The sequence below is a fragment of the Panicum hallii genome, chromosome 9 (assembly GCF_002211085.1).
Source record: "Panicum hallii strain FIL2 chromosome 9, PHallii_v3.1, whole genome shotgun sequence".
NCBI classification, from domain to species: domain Eukaryota; kingdom Viridiplantae; phylum Streptophyta; class Magnoliopsida; order Poales; family Poaceae; genus Panicum; species Panicum hallii.
The window spans coordinates 1,123,810-1,145,100 of record NC_038050.1 but is presented as its reverse complement, the minus strand read 5'-3'; the positions used below and the strand labels follow the sequence as shown (position 1 = coordinate 1,145,100).

Genomic DNA, 21,291 nt, shown 5'->3' with positions numbered 1-21,291 from the left:
ACTTTGATCTACCTTCTGAGCAGGAGACATGAAAAGTGTGACTCTTGAAAATTTAGTTTCTGGTAGCTCGTCTTTAGACAGGCTAAATTTGAAGTACACATCAATTTGGTCGAGTCTTCTGTTTCTGCTAATACCCTTGGCGATTTCTCTTTTGGCTATCTGGAGATAAGATAAGGTGCTCGAGAAAGCAAGCAAGAAGATTGGCCCACTTGGTTTGGCTTATCCTTGCAAGTGGGAGGCTGTCTTTTTCATTCTGGTTCAGAATAGGATTCGTAGGTCATTACTCCAGAGGAAAAGAGGAGTCCAATTTAAAGCTGTTTCCTTTCATTCTTCCTTTTCTGGTTTTCTTAAAGTCCCAGTTATAACAATGATATGATATTGCACATATAACAAATGATATGATACGGCGAAAACACATTCGGAGACGAAGCTTTCTTGCAGGCTGCAGCTTTCAATAGCAGTTTTTGATCTGATTGAGCTCTGAGAGCTTTTGAGGTTCATTGCTGCAAGTCTGCAATTTTTCTTCACTGGAAAGCATGAAGTCTTCAAATCATGAGTCTTCCATGGGCACAGCAGGATGCAAGGTTGGGTTCCTAAAATCACAGCAGCGTTGAGCGTCCACCAGATCATAAGAAAAGAAAGGAAGGAATTTGCACACAACTGAATCAAAAGTGGAAAAGCAAAGGGGGAGTCTCTTTTCTTTCGCAACCATATCAGGTTCCAGATGCTTCTTTGCAAGAAAGCATGAATTCAGCTCATGAACATGTGGATATGATTCAAGCATCCAACAACTGATGAACTGAACAGATCGATAGGGCAAGAAAGAAGGATAAATTTACACATAAGCCTATGATCAGAGCACATACAGGGTTATATAGGTACAAGATTCGCAAGATCACCAAGGTTTCTTAAAGCAAAGGTGGACAAGCAAAGCAGGAAGATTGTTTTTTCTCGTAGCTTTTTACAGGTTCTCCTTACAAACTTTCTGGAAAACAAGTTCATGGCTACAAAGTTTTCAGATCTACCCCTTCAACCCACATGCATGAACTTCTCAAGAGCTCAGTCTCCCCAAGATCGAAAACATGAACTACATACCTTCTCTTTTTCACACCATACCCCTAACCCATATATATAGCCATATCTACCTAGTTAGCCTTCATGAGTTCATGTTCATGGTGCAAACTCCATAGTTTACAAGACAAGCTCCAGTTTTTTCTTTGGTTCAGTTCTTTGCAGATCTGACCAAGACACGGCCATGCAAGCAGGGCCATGCTCTTGTATGTGCAGATCCTTGTTTCTTTTTTTATGTGTGACCCCAGGGAGCCAAGAACATGACTCTCCTTATGGGATCTTCGGTGGCCGAGCCGCGGCAGTCGGCGCCACGGCTGGAGCCAGCGGCGGCGGCGGCCGTGCGGCCTTCGCCGGCCGGCCTCGGCGCCGGCGCGGCGTTGGTGCCGCAGGATCGCCGCAGTTTGTCACGGAGGGCCTGCTTGACCTCGTGAGCCCACGAGCCCTCCCCTGCTTGCAGCTGAGGGGGTTTCATGGCTGCCTTGCCAAGAAGACCAAAAGATCCTAGCACCGACGACTCGCTAGACTGACCAACCAAACCGAGGAGTGTATGCAGGCTGCGGAGCAGAGAAATGGGAGTAGATTCATCAGAGGCTTCGCGGTGGGGGCCTATTTATAGGCGAGGGGAGGAGCCGCGAGGGAGCAAAAAGGGAATTCCACTTTTTTTCCCCTTTTGTTCTTTTTGATAAGGGAGGGGATGCCACTTGCGAGCTGGTCTGGTGTGGCTGGAATCGGGTTCCGAAAGGAGACGCGAATTCGAAGCCGGGTAGCTGGTTGGTTTAGTGTTGTTAATTGGGGGGGGGGGGGGGGGGGGGGCGGTTGTCTGGTTGTCACTGTCATGGCGTTGATTGATTGATTAAACACAGTGGTGATCAAATGGCCCTTGGTAACAAGCTGTTTAACATAATAATGGGAAAAGCAATAATGCAAGAGTTCAAGTTGGACTGGTCGGGTCTGATTTAACAAGTGGGTTTTGGATGATTTGGTTTCGATTGGCGTCAGTAGAATCTTAACTGCTCTCCGTTGAGCCATTCCTGTTCTATGGGACCTGAAGGACTCAAAGCTGGACTCAGGTTATCTGTTCTGGGTTAACCTTCCACTTTCTACTCTCTTTTTTTCCGCATAACTTCTACTCCTATAATATCCCAAACTGTTGATATAGGCATGGTCTTTGACAGACATTGTTGATGATTACTACCTCTGATAGTTTCTTTTTAGGTAAAGCTGAATACCACCTATCAGATGGTGTGAAGGGCAAATCTCTCAGCACCATTTTACTGTCAACTTATACGTGTTCTGAAATCATACCTATTTGATTTTGATCTGCGAATGGGAATGGAGTATCAAATACGAAAGCTTGTGAGCATAATTAATTCGCCGCGAGAATCCACTGAACGTAATGCTGAAGATTTTCCACAGCGCGTTGCCGGGTGAAAACCAGCCACGGATTCCATTCGATTAGAAAAGATGCAGACACTGTCACACTGATGCTGTGATGCTCCCTCTTTTGTAGTTAGTGGCATGCTTGCTTTGGTGTATTCGGCCGCCATGTTGCCTTGTCGAGGCGCGAATAATGCCATGGCCATGCCACCTCGCCGTCGCCGGACGGACAGCCTGAGCAGCCGAGAAATTATTGACCCCAGGCCCAGCCATGGCGCGGTGTCCACCATGCAGGTGGCCAGCTGGCGCGTGACGCCCGCACAGAGCGCAACAGCCTAGTGGTGGTGCGGCCCGTCGCCGTCGCGGGGCCCGCCGCCTGACCAGGCCCCCCGTCCTCTTGCGTCCGGCGGGCCCCACCAACCAATAACTCTCGCTCGTAGTGCTCTGCTGTGCTGTGCTTCCTTAAAAACGTATTATTAAAATAAAGAAAAATTCGTTTCGGAAAGCAATAAAAAATCTGGCAGAGGAGAGACTCGTCCGAAAAAGAGAACCAGGACAGGTGCAGGCCATCTGTTTGTGCTGAGCAAGGCTTTGTTTTTTCCTTTTTGGTGGTGTTTGGTTTGGCAGGGTGTACCGTACCACCAGTCGCAGTTAAGCGGTGAGTGAGCAATCACATTCACACTAGATTGAATTGAGTGGCGAAAGCAAACGCTAGACTGTAGCCTAAGCTGGTGAGGACAAGATTGCACCGGTTTTTCTGTTGGATGCAGCTGGTGCTCCAGGCATCAGGCAGGCTGGCTGACCACTTTGATTCATACGGCTAGCTAGGTCCTGGTGAGAGCTCTCTCCGTAAAAAGTAAGCTTCACAGCGTTACTCTTATTTTGGAAAGAAACTTTGAAAGAGAATATCACGGACTGAAATAGGTATTCCTGGAGCAACACAGGAATGGAACAATAGTGGGCCTAAATTAGTCTACTTTTGGCCTATTATTGGATTATTAACCAATTTAACGATGAGACCTTCGGACTGGAAAAAAGTAAGGATGGTTTGTGCAGGTGAAATGTACGACTCGGTCCGGCCCATATGGAAACAGAAGTAGGCAAGCCCAGTATTTCTCGGTAAAATCAGATGCTGGGCTTCGTGATAAGCTGCTTGCAAGTCCCAAAAAGCTCCCGATCGAATCCCGGCATAACTATCTTCCATGAAAGCCTTCTAGCTACCTTCATTTCGATCGAATCCCGGCAGGCTTTTTTTCTTTTTAATTAGCCTTCAATGATGTAAAAAGATGCAAATTGGATCCCCAAACCAGTATGATGGGGCTCCCTTCAAAGTGTTTTAGAGACAATTTTTGCATGCAAAACCATTTGGATGGCATTTCAAATATAAGAAAAAAATATTGAAGACTTTACTAGGGCCACGAGTGAGTTCACCAAACTCTTGTTCTCATAAATTTTTGTAAAATTTAATAAAATAATCCTAATAATATGTAAATAGCTGGGTTGTATAATATTTTGATGAACTAACTAATAACGAGAAATTCTAGGACATACTAATGCTTAAGGTAATTTACCTAGCTGTCCCTGATTATTGGAGTGAACTAATTTGTTTGAGAGGTAATTAAGGAGTTCTGATGCAGCCTTCCCCAGATACTGATCTGACCTGCGCGCCAGATATGGCTCCCTGGATCTGGCCCATAGGGAACAGAAGTAGGCCAGCCCAGTTTCTCTTTCCTCGTGGGCTTAGGCAAATGCTGGGCTTTGTGATAAGCACTAAGACGTGGGCACACGTGCAGCTGCTCCAACGACCCATCCATTCCGTGACGTCTCTCCCCACTCCTGCTCGTTTCCTGCTGCCTTTTTCTGGAGCAGAGTCCTCCCGTTTCAGTTTCAGCTCACCCTTCCGAATTCAGAGAGATAGGCATGGCGGCGATGGTGGCGGGCGCGCTGCGGAGGGGAAGCGGATACGGAGGAGGAGGCGGCTTCCGCTGCAGCTCGCGTCTCCTCGCCCAGTCGCTCCGCAGATTCGTGAGTTCGCTTCCTCCTCGCATGCACTTCAGTTCACCTCGCATAAGGGCTCAGCTGGCAGGATTGTGTTTTGTTCCGCGAGAACTTGGATGCGTTCGCGCCGCACTAATCACTTGCCCCGCTCCGTTTATCGATCGCGTGGGAATCGAATCCCTGCTTATAGTTTTTAGCCGCGGATCAAGCAACCTGGACAAGGTTGCCAATGCGAGCGCCTTCGATTTCGCTCTCCACAGATTAGTGCTTATTTGTGCGTGTGTCTGTCGATCTAGGTGAGCACGCTGGTCGTAGCGGAACACGAAGGTGGGTTCGTGAAGCCGTCGTCCCTGAGCGCATTGGCCGCTGCGGAGGCCATTGCAAAAGAGAACAAAATTTCCGTTCTGTTGGGTGGATCCGGGCCTGCGCTTCACAAGGCTGCCGATCATGCTGCGTCCAGTCATCCATTGGTTTCTGAGGTATTGTGCTGCTGTAATGCTGTTCCCCAATTCTGTCCAGCCCAGTAATCATATATTGATGCCAATTTTATCCCTTCAATGCCTCCCAAGAGCGAGTTGAAAACTAGAAGAGAAATAGAAGCTTTGTTCTGCGGGCTCCTCTGCTTATCAGTTGGTTTTCTAGCACTGCAGGTGCTCGTTGCTGATTCAGAAGCCTTTGCACATCCTTTGGCTGAACCGTGGGCTGAGCTGCTCCGCTCTGTTCAGCAGAAACGAGGCTACTCTCATGTTATAGCTTCATCGACATCATTCGGGAAGAATTTGCTTCCACGTGCTGCAGCTCTTCTTGATGTATCCCCTGTTACCGATGTCACCGCAATAAAGGAGCCACGAGTCTTTGTGAGGTTTGATATTCTGCTGCTTACTGTGCTCTTTAGCATTATATTCATCATGTGGGAGTGGGATGCTGAAACAATATTTGTCCCTCCAGCATGCTGGTTAAGGTTTTTATTTCATGTGTACATGTGGTTTTGGATTGGTCCATTTTGTGCGTTTTAGTGTACTTGACCCCATTTTCATGCCTTGGAAAACAGTCCATAAACCTCAATTCGTAAGGTCCTATTTGTGTGCTCATCTGCATGTTCGCAGATGAGGTACTGCAACTGCCAATATTAACGATGACAAATTATCGAATGCCCCCTTCTTGATAGTTTACTGAATCTTAAGTTATGGCTTAGAGATCCGTGGCACTGCTTTGCTCATTACCAACCTGCTTCATCACATTTTATGCTAATTTGTTTTAGTTTATGGGTGTAAAAAAATATAAACCTGAAGAGTAAAGTCATTTATGGTCTATGGTGTCATTCAGCCATTCACACAAGTCCCTAGCTGCCTTTTGCGATGTTTACTGTTTTGGGGGCTTCATGCTTTAGCGTAGAGCGCAATGTTATATGGCATCCACTGGTTCATGCTATAATTAATGTGTGCTTCTGACTTCAGGCCAATTTATGCTGGAAATGCACTTTGTACTGTGAAATATACTGGAGAGGATCCTTGCGTGATGAGTATTAGATCGACTTCATTTTCTCCAACTACTGAGGCCATGTCTGAAACAAAGGTTGCACCAATCACCCAGGTTGATCTCTCTTTCCTCAGTGAAGGTTTGTTTGGTTCCTTCACCATATTCTTCTGTTAACAATCAGCAATCCTTCATAATTGTTCTTATTTGTTTTGTGTTGCTTTAGTAATGTTCTCACTTACGCAATTAAACTCTAGTTGTAATCGAGGATCAACAGAATATTTTTCTTTCACATCCTTAATTTTAGTAAAGTTAAAACAGGCTGCAGGAAAAAACTCACCTCTCTTTTGATATCTTATTAGTCCTATACTTGCAGTTTATTGATATAAAATTTTGGCACGTAACTGGAAGTACCTTATCTGATGCATAGGTTCCATAGGGAAATCCACATGGGTGAATCTGACATCCCAAGACACGGAGCGACCTGATCTTGCAAACGCACGTGTAGTAGTCACTGGAGGCAGAGGTTTAAAGAGTGCTGAAAATTTTAAATTGTTGGAGCAGCTTGCTGAGAAACTTGGTGCAGCAGGTTTGAGCTTCTATCTGGACATTGCTTGTCCATTCACTTGATGTTTCTTGGAGGCACTGAAATCGTTAGTGTTGATATTTTACCAAGGCCTCATGCAAAATTCATTCCCCTGCAGACAGTAAGTTTCTGACTGAATACTTCTCTTTTCTGTAGTGGGTGCGACTAGGGCTGCTGTTGATGCGGGTTATGTTCCAAACGACCTCCAGGTAAGCACCGCAAGTTGGAAAATACTAAATGTGTTAATGAATCATCCTGCTAATATATAGTTGTAAATGCTGCTATAAAGCTACTGGCATTACTGCCATGATCAACATCCTGCCATTTCTCTAGTTCATTGCTGCCTTCTTTTATGAACAACCATCTAATTCATTGCTCGCTCATTTTATCGTTGCGGTGTCTTTTTGTCCTCAGGTTGGTCAGACAGGGAAAATTGTTGCACCGGAGCTCTATATGGCTTTTGGAGTTTCTGGAGCAATACAACACTTGGCTGGAATGAGAGATTCAAAGGTTATTGTGGCTGTTAATAAAGATGCTGATGCCCCCATATTTCAGGTTCCTTCTCGCATTTAATGAATAATGATCTCCCACTAGTAGTATAAATAATTACTAAAAGCCCTAAAAATTCTAAGCCAACTGCAATGGTGCTGTCCAGGTTGCAGATTATGGACTCGTTGCGGATCTGTTCGAGGTTCTGGACGAATTGCTGAAGAAGATCCCAGACAAGAAATAAGTGGATGCCATCATGATAAGCGTCCATGTCTCATATGCCCACAAGTTCATAATAAGATGAAATTATCTCATTATGTGAATACTCTATCTGGAATCATGTATGTTGTGGTCAAGGGCTGCTAGCGGTGGCGTTGCACCATCAATGCAGATTCAAAACCGATAATTGAGACATGTTTATTGCAGTTCGTACAAGGCAAGGTACGACAGTTACATAGAAACAAGTGAATATGGACGCAGTAATATCAAGCAACTAGTGCGAACAGCCGAGTGAAACGAATAATCTATATTGAACAATAACTTCAAAAGAATGACCATACATGACCGGTACAGTTGAGTGATTGCAATACGCCAAACCAGATGACGAAACTAATGATTCTTATTCTTCTGTGGTCAAAATGAACACGAATGCCAGAAACGAGGATAAAAAACTGTAAAAAATATCAACGGGTATATAAATGTTACAAGTAAAATATATAATCATGGCCTGTATGAACTAAAGTACTGTCCTCAGGAGGCGATCACGATTCAGATTTATCAGGAGGGGTTCCAACGAGCCAGCCCCACATGCCGCCGGAACTTTGCCTCTGTTTTGCGTCCAATGCTGCTTGCTCTGACGCGGCTCTCTGTCGTCGAAGCAGCTCAACCTCCTTTTCCAATGCATCCATGCTTTGAAGCTTCTGTCGTAGTTCCGCAACATCAACCTAGGAGGCATTCCAGAAATTTGGTATCATCGGATCATTGTAATTATCTTTATGCTAATGGTTATGATCACTAATCATTCAACTCATTTGTACCTCAAGTTTGAAACATCTTGACTGCTCAGCAGCAAGTTGGCCACGGACAGCTTGAAGTTCCTACACAATTTAAATGAGAAAAAGGGCCCTAAAATCAGCCTATGAAAAATGTATGCAGCAGTGTCTCAACTTTCCTTTTCACCATACTAAATTAGAAACAACAATTAAAGGCACAAAAGTACAGCTTTAGTCTTACACCACTTATCAAAATCTTTAACTTAGAAGTCACTTTGCTCCAGTTTTGTTGAATATGTCATGATAAAATATTATAAAACTATGCATAATGTGGCAATGAATGGACTGTGCAATATTCAATTTCCCCTTCAAAAGCAAATGCTTATACATTTAGTAAAAAAAGTAGTTCAAACGAAGAATTCAGACTTCTTCGTAGTTCCTAAAAGAGTATAATAGTATTACATGATATGCGCAGTAACTTTTAAAGAGGAGGTTCATTAGATTTGAAAGAATATGCGCTAGTGACGCCCATAAAAGAAAAGAGGACTTGCCTTTGTGAGCTCCACATTTCTGTTCTCCGCATGAGCAATTTCTTCTTTAAGTTGTACAGTTTGCAGCTGTTCCCTGTTAAGTGACGCTTCTAGTTCCTCTTTCTCAGCTTTGAGAGCCGCTAAAAGCTGTTCACTTGCTTCATCGGAACTGTTTTTCTGCAACCCAGCACAGAGATAAAAGAAAAGGAAGTGTGAGTATCCTCAATAACTCATTGAGGTCCTTAGTTTAGTCAAGTAGGCGAGGGCATTTCCATCGCAAAGGATTCAATCCAGCCACAGGTTCCCCTACGGCTACCTTGTTACGACTGCACCCCAGTCGAAGAACACCATCAAGAATTTTCTATCAGACACAACCTATGTTACGAGTGCTAGAACCACAATTAGCCGCACTGTCCAGTTTGCAGAATTTCAACTGTTATGAACCCTAATTTCTACAATACATACACAAAAGAAAATGGATTTGGGGGAAAAAATGAAAAAGCAATCAAAGTGTCTAGGCCGACATAGGAAGCGCCATACAGTTCTAGCTAACAGGGCAAAATATCTGGAGCAGGACATTACCATGTCTGAATCAGCACTGTCCATGGCAATCTCTCGTATCTTTCCATCTTGAGAAGTTTCAACCTCTGGTTCCACAACCCTAGATGTAGTGTCTGAGACAGTTTCTTCTTTTGCAGTTGACTTGGAATCTGATTTGAGGCTAAGTTTAAGAGTGTAAACCTGTTCACGATACGGAAAAAGTGTTGGTAGAAGTAAATTCCACGTATTGTCCATTGTATCATACGCAGGTGATGGTTTGTAGCATCGACTGAAGATGCAAGTTACCTCGTTGCTGTATCGTCCATTGTATCCTCCAAAAGAGATGAGATAATCAAATCCATTGTAATTGCTATGCACTAAAGTCATGCCCTGGATAACAACAAATTCAATTATTAGCAGCCAGGTAAAAATAATCCTGAGCACTAAATATCTGCTCAAGAGATATACCTCACTGGCAAGGGGAACCCGTCCTTCCACAGTGCTAACAACTGACCAAGTCAGAGTTGACATGTTAAGAACAAGAGTCTCAGACACACCTGTAGAGAGGAGTATGAGCTAACTACTCACTTGATAACATCAAAAATGCAAGAACAGGATTAAGGGCCTTCGTTCGGGTATGTTGGGATCTTTTTGGAAACCCAAAACATTCAAACAAGGTCTGACTGGAGAAAATTCTCTCAGAGGCAAAAAAGTAACCAGTAACATGAGTATATAAGATGAACCCTATAAATCAAATCTGATCACATTGTAGTTATCAGAAGCATTTTGACATACAACAGATGTTAAATACTTACCACTTTTATTATTGCCACCCCCAACTATGTACCAATTCTCCCCGATAGTTGCACCAGCATGGCCAGCTCGTGGGCTTGGAGTCAGGCCTTGTTGCTTGGGTCTTGACCACTCCATCTGCAGTTCCAATAATAAAATTTAGTAGTCAAAGATAAGACACAAACCTTTACAGACTTCAAGCAAGATTAAGTTTGTACCGTCTGCAAATCGAGGACATTTAGGTCGTTGAAACATGTCGCATGAGATCCCCCACCAAATATTAAAAGATAGCGGTCAGCGTGGCAAGCAGCAGCATGATCCGATCTTGGAGAAGGAGGGGTGCCTCTAAAACACAAGGCCACGATGAGCTGAATTCAAAATACAGTAACACAATGGTTGGCTTTGAAAAAGACCATTGCCTTGTGATTCAGAACATGTGCATGATGTCTGTGTGTGTGTGTTGGGGTGTGTGTGTGGGGGGGGGGGGGGCATATTACACCTTCATAGTGAAAGTGTAAATGCAAGATCACTTTAACTAATATGAAACTACATATAAGAACTCGATGCAATCTGTAATCCTTTTCTCTTTTATTTTAGTAAAAGGGAACGCTTGACAGCATGAAAGTTACTGTGCATACCAATCTAGACATTTTGAAAAAAAAACTATTTTAAGCACACATAGAAAAGGAACATGGAACTAATGATGTTTTTTTTTCCTTCCCACTAAGTGAACTGTGCTATGAGCAATCAAGATTCTTGTGCTTACATAGCATCCACATCATCCCATGTCATGGTTTCAATATCAAGAATGTGCAAGTCATTCAAGAGGCACCGTTTTGCATCTTCACCACCGAACAAAACTAGAGTTGTTCCAACAAGAGTCACTGTCTGACCTCCACGAGAAACCTACAGCAGATGAAACTTACATAAGCAACTGAGCATTGCTATTATGCAGAACTTTATATCAATTGCTTCACGATACAGACTTTAAGTTTAAGTCAAGCACAGACCAATGTAACAAAATCACTTGAACAAAACACACAAAGAATCTACATGCTCAAATGTAAGAATAGTTGATTGAAGAAAATCTATTACCGGTGATTTTCCATAAGTCCTGACAATAGACCAGGTACAAGTATGTGGATCAAATTCCTTCACTAGAATAAAAGCACCAGAAGTAAAGGACAACAATAGAAAAAAAATTAATGCAATGACAGACATTGAAAAGTATCAAAATAGATTAAAGCTGAATTTTAGCAAACCTGTAATGCCTTCAGATGGATCTTTGGTATGCCCGGCAATAGAGAAAAATTTGTTGCCCCATGTTATCTACAAAATGGTACAGAACAACAGGCAACCACATTAGCTACAGTTTTAAAGATAAATGACTTTGCAACAGTCCAACTAGTTGGGCAGAAGTGTACCAATGAATGACCAGCACAGGGAGCAATTTGTGAGGTTTTAGCTGAATCAGAAGATTCTGCTTGCAATTTGGCATCAATCTTTGACCAAGTCAAACTCTTCAGATCCAAAGCCTATTTTGTAACAAATTGTGAAAAAGAAACATCTGTTAGACCAGTGATACTTAATATTTAGCAGCTTTCAGATGATATTTGAATTGCCAGTGCCTGTAAATGAATTTGTTCACAATATTTTGGGAGGAAATAGCTTCTAGTTTATTATCTCCTTGCACAGTGATAACATCCAATTTCAGAAATGATCTATAAGCCCAACAAGTTTGGCATAAGGAAGCACATAGAAGGTTCGCATAGTTGGAAGAAACACATATCACATCACAGTGATTCACAAAGGTGAAGTTTAGAAACCATGGAGAGAAATGGACAATGACTCCAGAGTGTATAAATAAGATGCCCTATTTAAGGGCGATTTGATCAAAAGCAGTAAAACAGCATATGCAACACGGGAGACATGCTTAAAAGCCATAGCTGATAACTTAGAATGCATGGATATGGCCTCGTGGATTGTTTTATTCAGTTGCACGTACCTGAAGGTCACTAAGGTAACGCCCGTTATGGTTTCCACCAAATACATACATCTTATCTTGCAACACAGTCGCTCCATGCTACAGTTACAAAAATTCTTATTAGTGCTATAAAAGAAAATAGAAAAATAGAAGTATTAAATGCATGAATAGGAAATGGAGATATCTGGCGCACCTCATAACGAGGCTTCGGACGATGACCACTGATAGATAATGGAGTCCATTCGTCATGAGAACTAACAGTACTAAGGCCTTCCAGAATAACATCTTTGTCCTGTGTTTCCACAGAACTTCCATTTTCAGAAATGATTTTTGGTTCTGAAATTGATGTTCCATTTGTTGAAGCCGGTACAATCTGTGGCTCTTCTTTTGGTTTCTAACAAAATGAAAAGAGATGGATAGCTTAGTAAATCTACTGTTCAAGAAAAAAAAACTTACTAAATCTGTTCAGAGCTAAACATTGAGATGGAGCACTAAATTATAAAACCAATAGTACCAGAGATCAAAATAAATTCTTAATATTCAGAAAAAGAAGGAACCAATAGTCAATAGTGTGACTTACATGCATTTGGATATCTACAACAGGCTCAGAATTGAACTCAGAGATCCTAGAGTACCATCCAGGATCTTCCTCCTGCCATGATACAAATACATCTATCAGATAAATTTGCATAGCTGCACACACTGAACAATATCATGTAATCACTCATACCTCCAAGATTTTGACAAAAAGACGCATCGCCTCTGCTGATGGCATGCTTCCAAGCCCATGCCAACTATAAACACAAACCATATAAGCAATTGGTATTGTTTTCAGGACATGCAACTCGGTGATAACTGGTATTTTCTGAGTATTTCCCACTCCATCAGCTATCCAGGTTGACCCTTCCATAATCTAAATTATATGAATACTGTGGTTATTGCAGCATAGGCATCTCATTTGATAACTTCTGGTCAGGAACAAATTCCCATTCCAAATTCTGGGTTATGCAATACATAAGCCGACAATACATGAGCATGAACTATTACATTGTGTCGGCTGATGTCTAGTACTCTAGTCACATTTCAAGTTACAAGTAAAGCAGAAGTTGGCTTCTACCGTGACAAGGAGAAGCAGGAGTTGAGTGCAGCTTCCAGTGGAACTAACCTGGTCCATTTGCTCTGCTCCACGGGGTTCCACGCCCTTGGCTTGGGCACATTGCACGGACCAACTGTGGCCTGTACAAAACCAAACCAAAATCAGGAATCGAATTGCGATCAACAAAGCAAATATCTCCCTCAAAGACGAGGACAAGCAAACTAACGACATAATTCAACACCCAACCAGCACCAATTCAGACTATTTCACGCTAGATCCACGCAAAATTTCAGCCGACACTCCGAATTAATCGCCAAAATAAGCAAAAGCATCAGCCGACGACTCACCTGCTGGTGCAGGCCGTAGAGGAGGAGGGCGACGTCGTTCTGGAAGCGGGAGATAGCTGCGGAGGAGGTGGCCCCACCGGGGCCGAACCCGGCATAGGCAGCCGCGGCGTAGAAGCGGTCGGGGTAGGCGAGTCCGGAGCTCGCCATAGCCGGCGCCGCGCCCTAGATCTCCACCCGGATCTCGCGCGGGCAGCGGACCACCGCCCCGAGATGGCGATTAGGGTTTAGTCCTCCGAATCCCACCTCTCCGTCGTCGTCGTCGTGTGGAATGGAAATCTGTAGCGGGTGAACTCGCGCCGAGATCTGGAGGGAGACGGCGAGCCGACGCTGGCGCCGCTCGCGGGCGACGCTTTTAACGCTCTCCGCCGAGGTGGCCGTAGAATGGAAGGGAGACGGAGGCAGATGCTGATGTAAGCGGCCACGTGTCCTTGACAGGTAGGTCGAGTGACGTGGTAATGGAGTCGTGTTTCCCGGGGTTGTGGTCGTTTTTCGTTTTGGCCGTGGGTGTTTCCGTCCTCCTGCACTGACTTCTCTATTTCTCCCGATCCCCTCCCCCACCTGCCAGCCTCCCCGCCGGCCACCGCTCGTCGCCGCCGCCGTCCCCAGCCGCCAGCCAGTCGGACAGTATCCGTCCTCCTGCCGGGTTCAGGTCCTCTGGCGAAACGAGCCGTGTAGACCGGGAGCTAGAGCGAGGAGACGAGGGAAGGGATGCAGCAGCTGCAGCCGAAGCAGATGCACTGGGTGAGGGCCGACTCCTCCGACTTCGGGGGCGACCGCCCCGCCCCCCGCAGGTATCCAGCTCACCTCGTCGCCGCCGTCTCGATTTCCATTTTAAATCCCACCCTGCCCGCCTAACAACAACCTTACGGTTTTGCGATCTCGTGCAGCGGGCACACGGCGGTGAGCATCGGCAAGTCCAAGGTGGTTGTCTTCGGCGGATTCGCCGACAAGCGCTTCCTCTCTGACGTCTCCGTCTACGACGTCGGTAATCAAGTCTCCCTCCAATTTTCCAAACGTTCGCTTGCCGAGCCAGTTTGCCTCCACACGTCAGAGCACATCTGCACACACCGCAACTCAACCTAAGGGTTATCACATTGAGAAACCTAGATTGCATTTAGATTCTTGCAATTGTTCTTTAGGGATCATATGCATTCGAAGGACCAAAGGGCTTTACCTAAAAGCTTATGAATGCAACTTATGTCGCAGAGAATAAGCTATGGTACTCACCTGAGTGCACCGTTAATGGATCGGATGGGCAGGCAGGCCCGAGCCCAAGGGCATTTCACGTAGCTGTCGTGATTGACTGCAACATGTTCATCTTTGGTGGTCGTTCTGGGGGCAAGCGGTATGCAATCCAGATGGCCAATCTAGCAGGATTTGGAAGCTTAACATAAATAATTTCGTTTATTGTTACTTACTATGCGGTGTTTGTTTCACAGGTTAGGTGATTTCTGGATGCTAGACACCGGTAAGCCTATATGTTTCATCAAATTACTATGATCCCCTTTCTTGTTCTGTTTGCACTTATTCTGGAGGTTTTCTGCGACCACTTAAGTGTTGTCGTGAATCATGATGCTGCTTTACATTCAGACCTATGGCAGTGGTCGGAAATGGCTGGTTTTGGTGATTTGCCATCACCACGGGAGTTTGCTGCTGCTTCAGCCATAGGAAATAGAAAAATTGTTATGTAAGCATTATTTGATACACATGCCCCCGTCATGCTTTCTATATCATCACTCCTGATGAACACTATATATTTATTCAGGTATGGTGGTTGGGATGGCAAAAAATGGCTTTCAGATGTATACATCATGGACACAAGTAGGCAACTACTTTATCCAATCTGTAGTCGTCATTGAATTTCTCTTCAAGATGGCAATGGAAATGTGGTGTGATTATTTCTTGCATTCTCTGTTGTATAGTGTCACTGGAGTGGACAGAATTAGCAGTTACCGGATCCGTGCCGCCTCCAAGATGTGGGCATTCCGCAACTATGATTGAGAAGAGACTGCTTATATTTGGAGGCAGAGGTGATTATTATTTCCTGGTTTCATTTGTGGGTTCCTCCAAGATTGCGATTTATGATTCATTTTTTTTGTTCTTAAGCTGCAACAAACTAATACGTATCTCATTCCTTCCCACATCCAAAAAGTGAAACTGAATTTGTTGGTCATTTTAAATTTCTTCTAAATCTAACAACACTAACTAATGGTTTTCATGCGGATTGTCTTCTGGAAAGCAAATTATTTTCCTTATGAGAATTTGTAGTGTGAATATGTGATAATGATTTATTATGATTATACAGTTAATTCATAAACTTTTGGCTCTCAACAGCCTGTTTCCAATTACTGCATATCTTCTTTTGCACAGGTGGAGCAGGGCCAATAATGGGTGATTTATGGGCTTTAAAGGGAATTACGGAAGAAGGTACCTCCTTCTATTTTTGTAAAATCTGTTTGAATAAAAGAAATACTTTTCTTAAGTCTTTCTTAAGTCCCTAAGTGCTATGTACAGCATATGCTAAGCTCAGTTGATGATGACACCAGTAGAACTAATACTGCACCTAGAATTTGGCCAGTTTGAATGGTTGTGGACAAAATGCGTTAGGACAAAATTTAGGTACATATAACTTGCCATCTTGCTTGCCCTGTATTATCACTCTTGCTTTCTTTGAGGTCATGGAATTTGAGATGCCCCCTTTATTTATTTGATGATAAGGGTAGTTGACAAATATTATCGTCAATGTTTCTCCTGTTAAATTAGCTAGGTCACCATTCATTTGTATGTTAGTATGACATTACACTGCTCAGTTGATGTAAACAGTTAATATGAACCTGATTTTGTCTATTTTGGAAGACAATGAGACACCAGGTTGGACACAATTGAAGCTTCCAGGGCAATCTCCCTCACCACGATGCGGTCATTCAGTAACATCTGGTGGACCTTATGTATGTAATTTGATCCCATCATACTTCCTCTCAGAGTTTCTCCATCGTTCTGAGTGCATTAGCATGCAATATTTGGAAAGTTGGGCCCCGTTGAATGTCAATACTGGATATTAATTAATTATCATTGTTACATTTTATAAAGCAAATATACCATTGGTGCACATTTAGAACTCCTTGATGCATTCTGATCTATAGGACAGGAGGCACTTTGTTTTTGAGTGCCAACCCTCTTTTCAGTCAGGCCATGGGTTTCCTGATACTGTTAATACCATAACATAGGCTTATGAATATTCCTTTGGCAGCTATGCAAACAGGAACAGGTATTATATTATGTGGATTTCTCTTTGGTTTTTATATCCTATTAGATATCAGCATGTGCAACACATTATTTATCAACATAGCTTGGTGATGTGAGCAATTTTTTAGCATATCCTTGTTTCCGTGTTATTAACTGCATACATGAAAGGGTCTAATCATTTTTTGAAAAAATAGCTGCCTTTGTTCTTTGTTGGGAGCCCTTTTGCAACCTCAAGTTGTGCATCACTCAGGCTTAGACTATAGACTGTATAATTATAAGCTGGATTATGTTGGATTTCTTCTCACATTTTCCCATGCAAAGGTTTCAATTACATAATCACATAACTGAAGATGTATAGATCTTTCTTGTCAGCTCTTGCTATTTGGAGGACATGGAACTGGCGGTTGGCTAAGTAGATATGACGTGTACTACAATGAATGCATTATTTTAGACAGGGGTAAGATGTGATTGTAATTTCTTTTTTGTTTGCATAGGGACTACTGAACCGGAAATTGTCTTTCTTGTGGTGCATTGAACACAACGTATATTTTTAACAATTCTGTTCAGTGCCAAAGTTTTTATTTCTTGATTACAAAATGTATTTCCCAGTATTAAACATAAGATGTGATTCCACATGTAAACCTTTAGGCCTAACCTAAAGAAGAAAATGGTGTGATGCTGGTTGATTCTATGTTTTGCTTGGGGCTAGTTTTTGGTTGTTCTAGTTTGCGTTATGCAATATAATTAGTAGGCAGAATCTTTAGCAAACCATTGAGATTTTGCTGTTATGAAACCAAAAAAGAAGCTTTCAGCTAACTATATCCTATAAATAATTGCTTCTAAGAAGTCATATCAATGCCAAAGAGAGCCTTAGCTATGCCAACCCATTTTCCTTGTGATTAAGATAAAGGCAAAATAGGCGAATTCGTCCTCAAACTTTTATCCAAGGGTCAACTTCGTCCCTCAACTCTTGAAAGGTCCAATTTAGTCCGCCAACTTCTATTTTCGGTTCAATCAAGAAGAGTAGAAAAGCTAGTCCAGTTATTATGGTTTAACTTGATACATGCCAGGTAAGTCTGATCACATCCTAACATTAATCGAGAAGACTAGAGAAGCTAGTCTTGTAAATCTGGCTTAACTTGTGATCACTGATAAAAAGATACAAAATCGCATTGAGGCAGTCATGGTAAACAATCATCATTGTGAAGACACAAAATTCATGTCAGATAAGTCTGTGCATACGTTGCCTCTGTTTATCTTTGTAGATATAGTAGTTTGAAGATAGGTATTACCTGCGTTGAAATTAGTTGATAAAGCAGGTAGTAGGTGTTAATGTCATACTTGCCTGCATATTTTATATGCCTCATGAGGCCAATCTTGCAAACCCCAAAGCTCATTGCGATGCCAACTGATCTCACCACCATCAACCCAAAGGCGACTATATTAGGTTATTGTGAATATACAGAAAACAATATAGACAGCTAGGATCATCTCCATGATCCATTGCTTTGTCTCTATTGCTGACCCACCTTACATGGCACTTGCTCAGTCAGCATGTGCACATGATGTATCCATGTGCCAGAAATGTGGCAAGCTTGTACACCACTGGTTGGCATGTAACTGCGCAGATACCCAATTAGGTGAAACCTCCTATATATCAGTTCAAAAAGGACCAGCCTGTTTTTTAATAGAGTGGGCACACTAGCTAGCTGATTAATAAACTGCTAGACTACAAACATCAAACTAGTTTTACTCTACAACCTTTTTCTTTGATTCCTTTTCCACTTATATTTCTTTTCAAGCGATCAGCAGTTCACCAGAATTTTACATCACATATTCATTGTTGTCTAATACTTAGATCCTCACAGTCTCTGTCCAGTGGAAGCGCCTACCAACAAGCAATGAACCACCTCCTCCTCGGGCATATCACTCCATGACTTCCATAGGGTCTCGATTTCTTTTATTTGGTGGCTTTGATGGAAAGAATACATTTGGCGATTTGTGGTGGCTTGTCCCTGAAGGTATTGTTATCTCATGCTTGTCTGAAAAAGAATAAATCAGTCCTGTTTCAGCATATTGATCTCTTGAGGGTTGTGTAGGATGTACTAAGATATAAACTCGGCACATAAATTCTTCAATTCATATTGCTACAGTCATACCCTCATGCATGTTTCAGTAGTGTCAAGTGAGGAGCTTTGTTGATTTGCAATATCACAAGAAAAAGGAACTGGTTGTATATACCTATGATGCAGGTTCATTTACCAAATTGTCTGAAATGATTTGTATTTAAAACAAATCTGTAAGCTTTCCCCTATGGTCATTACTCTATGATGGTTGATGGAGAGAGGTAATCTAAATTTCGCTTTTATGTGCAGATGATCCTATTGCCAAACGAGATTCAGGCCCTAACATCGGTTCAAACAGCAAACCTAGCACTATGACTGGTGATGCCCGGCAATCCAACTTAAAGGTACATGTGTGGGAGTTCGTTGTGAAAGTTTCAGGTGACAGAAAAGTCTGTGATTTCTAAAATATGCAATGGTTGCAGAAGTCACAAGCTCTGGGATCTCCAATAACAGAATTGGCCAAACGACTGGGAATTCCCCTTTCTGAGGAAGTTTCAACAAGTTCTGTTGACGAAATCAATGATAAAGAACTTTTGGTATTGTTCTCAAGGCTTGCTGGTCAATCGCTTCCGGACAGTGACCAGGTGGCATCAATTCAGGTACTAATGCCTTGCTTTTGTTGTAACTCACCTGCATCTGCATCTGAGAGAATTTTGGCTTTTTTGTGTGTGATACCAAGATACTTCGTGATCATTGGAAAAATTCTCCAGCAAGCTCACTACAACTGCACGAACTAGGACCTTTGCTGAGGGACTATCAACGTCTCATCCTCCGGCGCTATTCGTATGGTTCCACTCTTCAGTTTTCCCTCTATGTCTGCTATTTGCTTATTTAACCATTCACTTTTCCACGAACTAGAATATGTCTGGTAGAAACTGACATGCCTTTGTAACATTGGCTCTGTTCTGGACAATGAATTATTTTCTTTCATGTCATGTGATAACCTGAACTGCTTGAAATGAACACATATTTGGTATTTTGGACGAACAGTAGTAACTGTGAACTCTACACATTTATCATGGAACTTATGGTACATTTCCATGCCATCTGGTCTGTTTGATTTCGATAGGCGCAAAGCAGTCCAAAATAAACCCTGCCTTGTTCTATCAGATTCCAGTTGGTTGTTAGTGATTGAGCATGTGCAGGTAGCTTGGTCACGATCAGAGCCTGTTATGCCTGAACATGTTAATTCTTCATAACCTAATCATCAAGTTCATAATGAAAGCAAAAAAAAATTATAAGCAATATTTTTTTCGCTGATCATGGTTTCAATTTCTTGCTGCAACTACAGGGAAAATCCATTGACAGCATTTCATGAAATGGAAGCTCTACGTTTCTTCCATTTGAAAAGTGCTTCACAGGTATGCAGAGAAGTTCATACGATCCTGTGATCCATCACAAACGATCACCTGGCATCAATTGAGAATATTTGTATACAATACTCTCTCTATTTTTTTGTTTTCTCCATGCCTATCATTTATCACCATTTTTATCTGATATACCACAGTTGCGCATGGATGACATTCCCATCTTGTTGAGCGAGTATGGAAGGCTTCTTTCGACATGAGGTGGCATCTTCCAAGTTGTCTTTTTCTTTGGTAGGTGCTTTTGAACATAACATTGTGTTAGGTCGTCATTTTCTGCTTGTAGTACTGAATTTGTTTCATATCATCATCTTTGCTTCAGGTTTCAATTGAGCATTTGTAACTTTTGAAGAAGGCAAGGGAACTGCTGCTCAAATGTGCCATCTATCTGACTTTTGGGTAGGACGGGGCACAACAGAATGATGACTACGGTACCAAACCTTCTTGTCCAAAGATAGTTGAAGAACACTCGCAGAAGTACAGAACTGTGCATCATGGACATGTTTAGGATGTTTCATTTCTGAACGACAACTGAAGCAGCTACTCCTGGGATCTTCACGTCGGACAGGAAGAATTTTTTTCCGATAAGGAGACATGAAGATACGCTGCGGTTGTTCTCAAATCCTTTGATCCCTGCCTTTGCTTCGCTGTCGCATCTTCTTTTCATTTTAGGTAATTGTATGATCTGTCCAGGCTGGCTGTACAAATGCACGCAACTATTAATGTAATATCATGCATACATGATACTCCGTCGCCATGCGTGGCACGACTTGCTCGTGGTTCGTGGAGCCATTTCTCGCCGCCAGTTTCTTGTTGCGAGTCAATAGTCACATATCAGCGGCGGTGCACTGAACTAATTTCCTTTTCCTTTCGAGGACGGCACGTTGAGCTCCACTGGCCTCTGGCGATTGAGACGCGCACATATTCGTTGGGCAACGAATGGATGGGCGCTGGTCGCCGTATGGGAGGTGCCAAGGTTGTCACGGTCATAGGGCAGCAACACGTGATGCGACAAAACCTGCCGGCGAGTGGAATTCCAAGCAAACGGGGCTGCGCGAGGCTGCCGCCTGCTGGTCAGCGGCACATGTTCTGGCCCCTCCCGCTCCTCCGGCGGCCGATCGATCACAGGCCGGTACGTTCAAACGCATGTGTTGCTTGCCGTGTCCATGCGTCGCGTACGGAGGGGGAAAAAAGGTGCAAACCGCAGCGTTGACCATGAGCTGCCTAAACGATGCTACTGAACTTTCGCAGAAGAACAGCTGGATTCATGCAAGGGT

The 21,291-nt window shown here is 43.0% G+C and overlaps 3 protein-coding genes and 1 pseudogene across 4 annotated transcripts; 3 read left to right on the top strand and 1 right to left on the bottom strand.

Moving 5' to 3' along the window:
* Positions 1 to 563: 563 nt before the first annotated feature.
* Positions 564 to 1,764, top strand: LOC112875471 (annotated as a pseudogene).
* A 2,529-nt stretch (positions 1,765 to 4,293) lies between these two features.
* On the top strand, positions 4,294 to 7,422 carry LOC112876152 (electron transfer flavoprotein subunit alpha, mitochondrial). Of its 2 annotated transcripts, none has more exons than XM_025940200.1 (8): positions 4,294 to 4,473; positions 4,743 to 4,925; positions 5,097 to 5,308; positions 5,904 to 6,064; positions 6,362 to 6,511; positions 6,665 to 6,717; positions 6,923 to 7,063; positions 7,164 to 7,422. In XM_025940200.1, exons 1-8 carry the CDS (start codon positions 4,369 to 4,371, stop codon positions 7,239 to 7,241), a joined length of 1,083 nt encoding a protein of 360 aa, XP_025795985.1. In that variant the 5' UTR covers positions 4,294 to 4,368; the 3' UTR covers positions 7,242 to 7,422. The 2 variants fall into 2 exon arrangements, with proteins under 2 accessions (XP_025795985.1, XP_025795984.1); XM_025940199.1 differs by having other exon boundaries at positions 4,298 to 4,473; positions 6,353 to 6,511.
* A 156-nt stretch (positions 7,423 to 7,578) lies between these two features.
* Positions 7,579 to 13,623, bottom strand: LOC112876150 (acyl-CoA-binding domain-containing protein 6). Its single transcript, XM_025940197.1, has 18 exons — positions 13,279 to 13,623; positions 13,001 to 13,071; positions 12,566 to 12,629; positions 12,416 to 12,487; positions 12,029 to 12,229; positions 11,857 to 11,934; positions 11,276 to 11,386; positions 11,114 to 11,180; positions 10,947 to 11,008; positions 10,618 to 10,757; positions 10,070 to 10,196; positions 9,875 to 9,989; positions 9,528 to 9,616; positions 9,366 to 9,449; positions 9,102 to 9,260; positions 8,541 to 8,696; positions 8,035 to 8,094; positions 7,579 to 7,941 (listed from the first exon to the last, which is right to left on the bottom strand). The coding sequence occupies exons 1-18, from the start codon at positions 13,423 to 13,425 to the stop codon at positions 7,759 to 7,761; spliced, it is 1,986 nt and encodes a 661-aa protein (XP_025795982.1). The 5' UTR covers positions 13,426 to 13,623; the 3' UTR covers positions 7,579 to 7,758.
* LOC112876151 (host cell factor) lies at positions 13,587 to 20,819 on the top strand. Its single transcript, XM_025940198.1, has 18 exons — positions 13,587 to 13,713; positions 13,844 to 14,069; positions 14,166 to 14,263; positions 14,485 to 14,623; positions 14,718 to 14,746; positions 14,869 to 14,965; positions 15,044 to 15,099; positions 15,201 to 15,308; positions 15,649 to 15,705; positions 16,135 to 16,226; positions 16,897 to 16,981; positions 18,393 to 18,545; positions 18,900 to 18,994; positions 19,073 to 19,249; positions 19,330 to 19,433; positions 19,942 to 20,011; positions 20,158 to 20,248; positions 20,337 to 20,819. Exons 2-17 carry the CDS (start codon positions 13,987 to 13,989, stop codon positions 20,215 to 20,217), a joined length of 1,503 nt encoding a protein of 500 aa, XP_025795983.1. The 5' UTR covers positions 13,587 to 13,713; positions 13,844 to 13,986; the 3' UTR covers positions 20,218 to 20,248; positions 20,337 to 20,819.
* Positions 20,820 to 21,291: the final 472 nt, after the last annotated feature.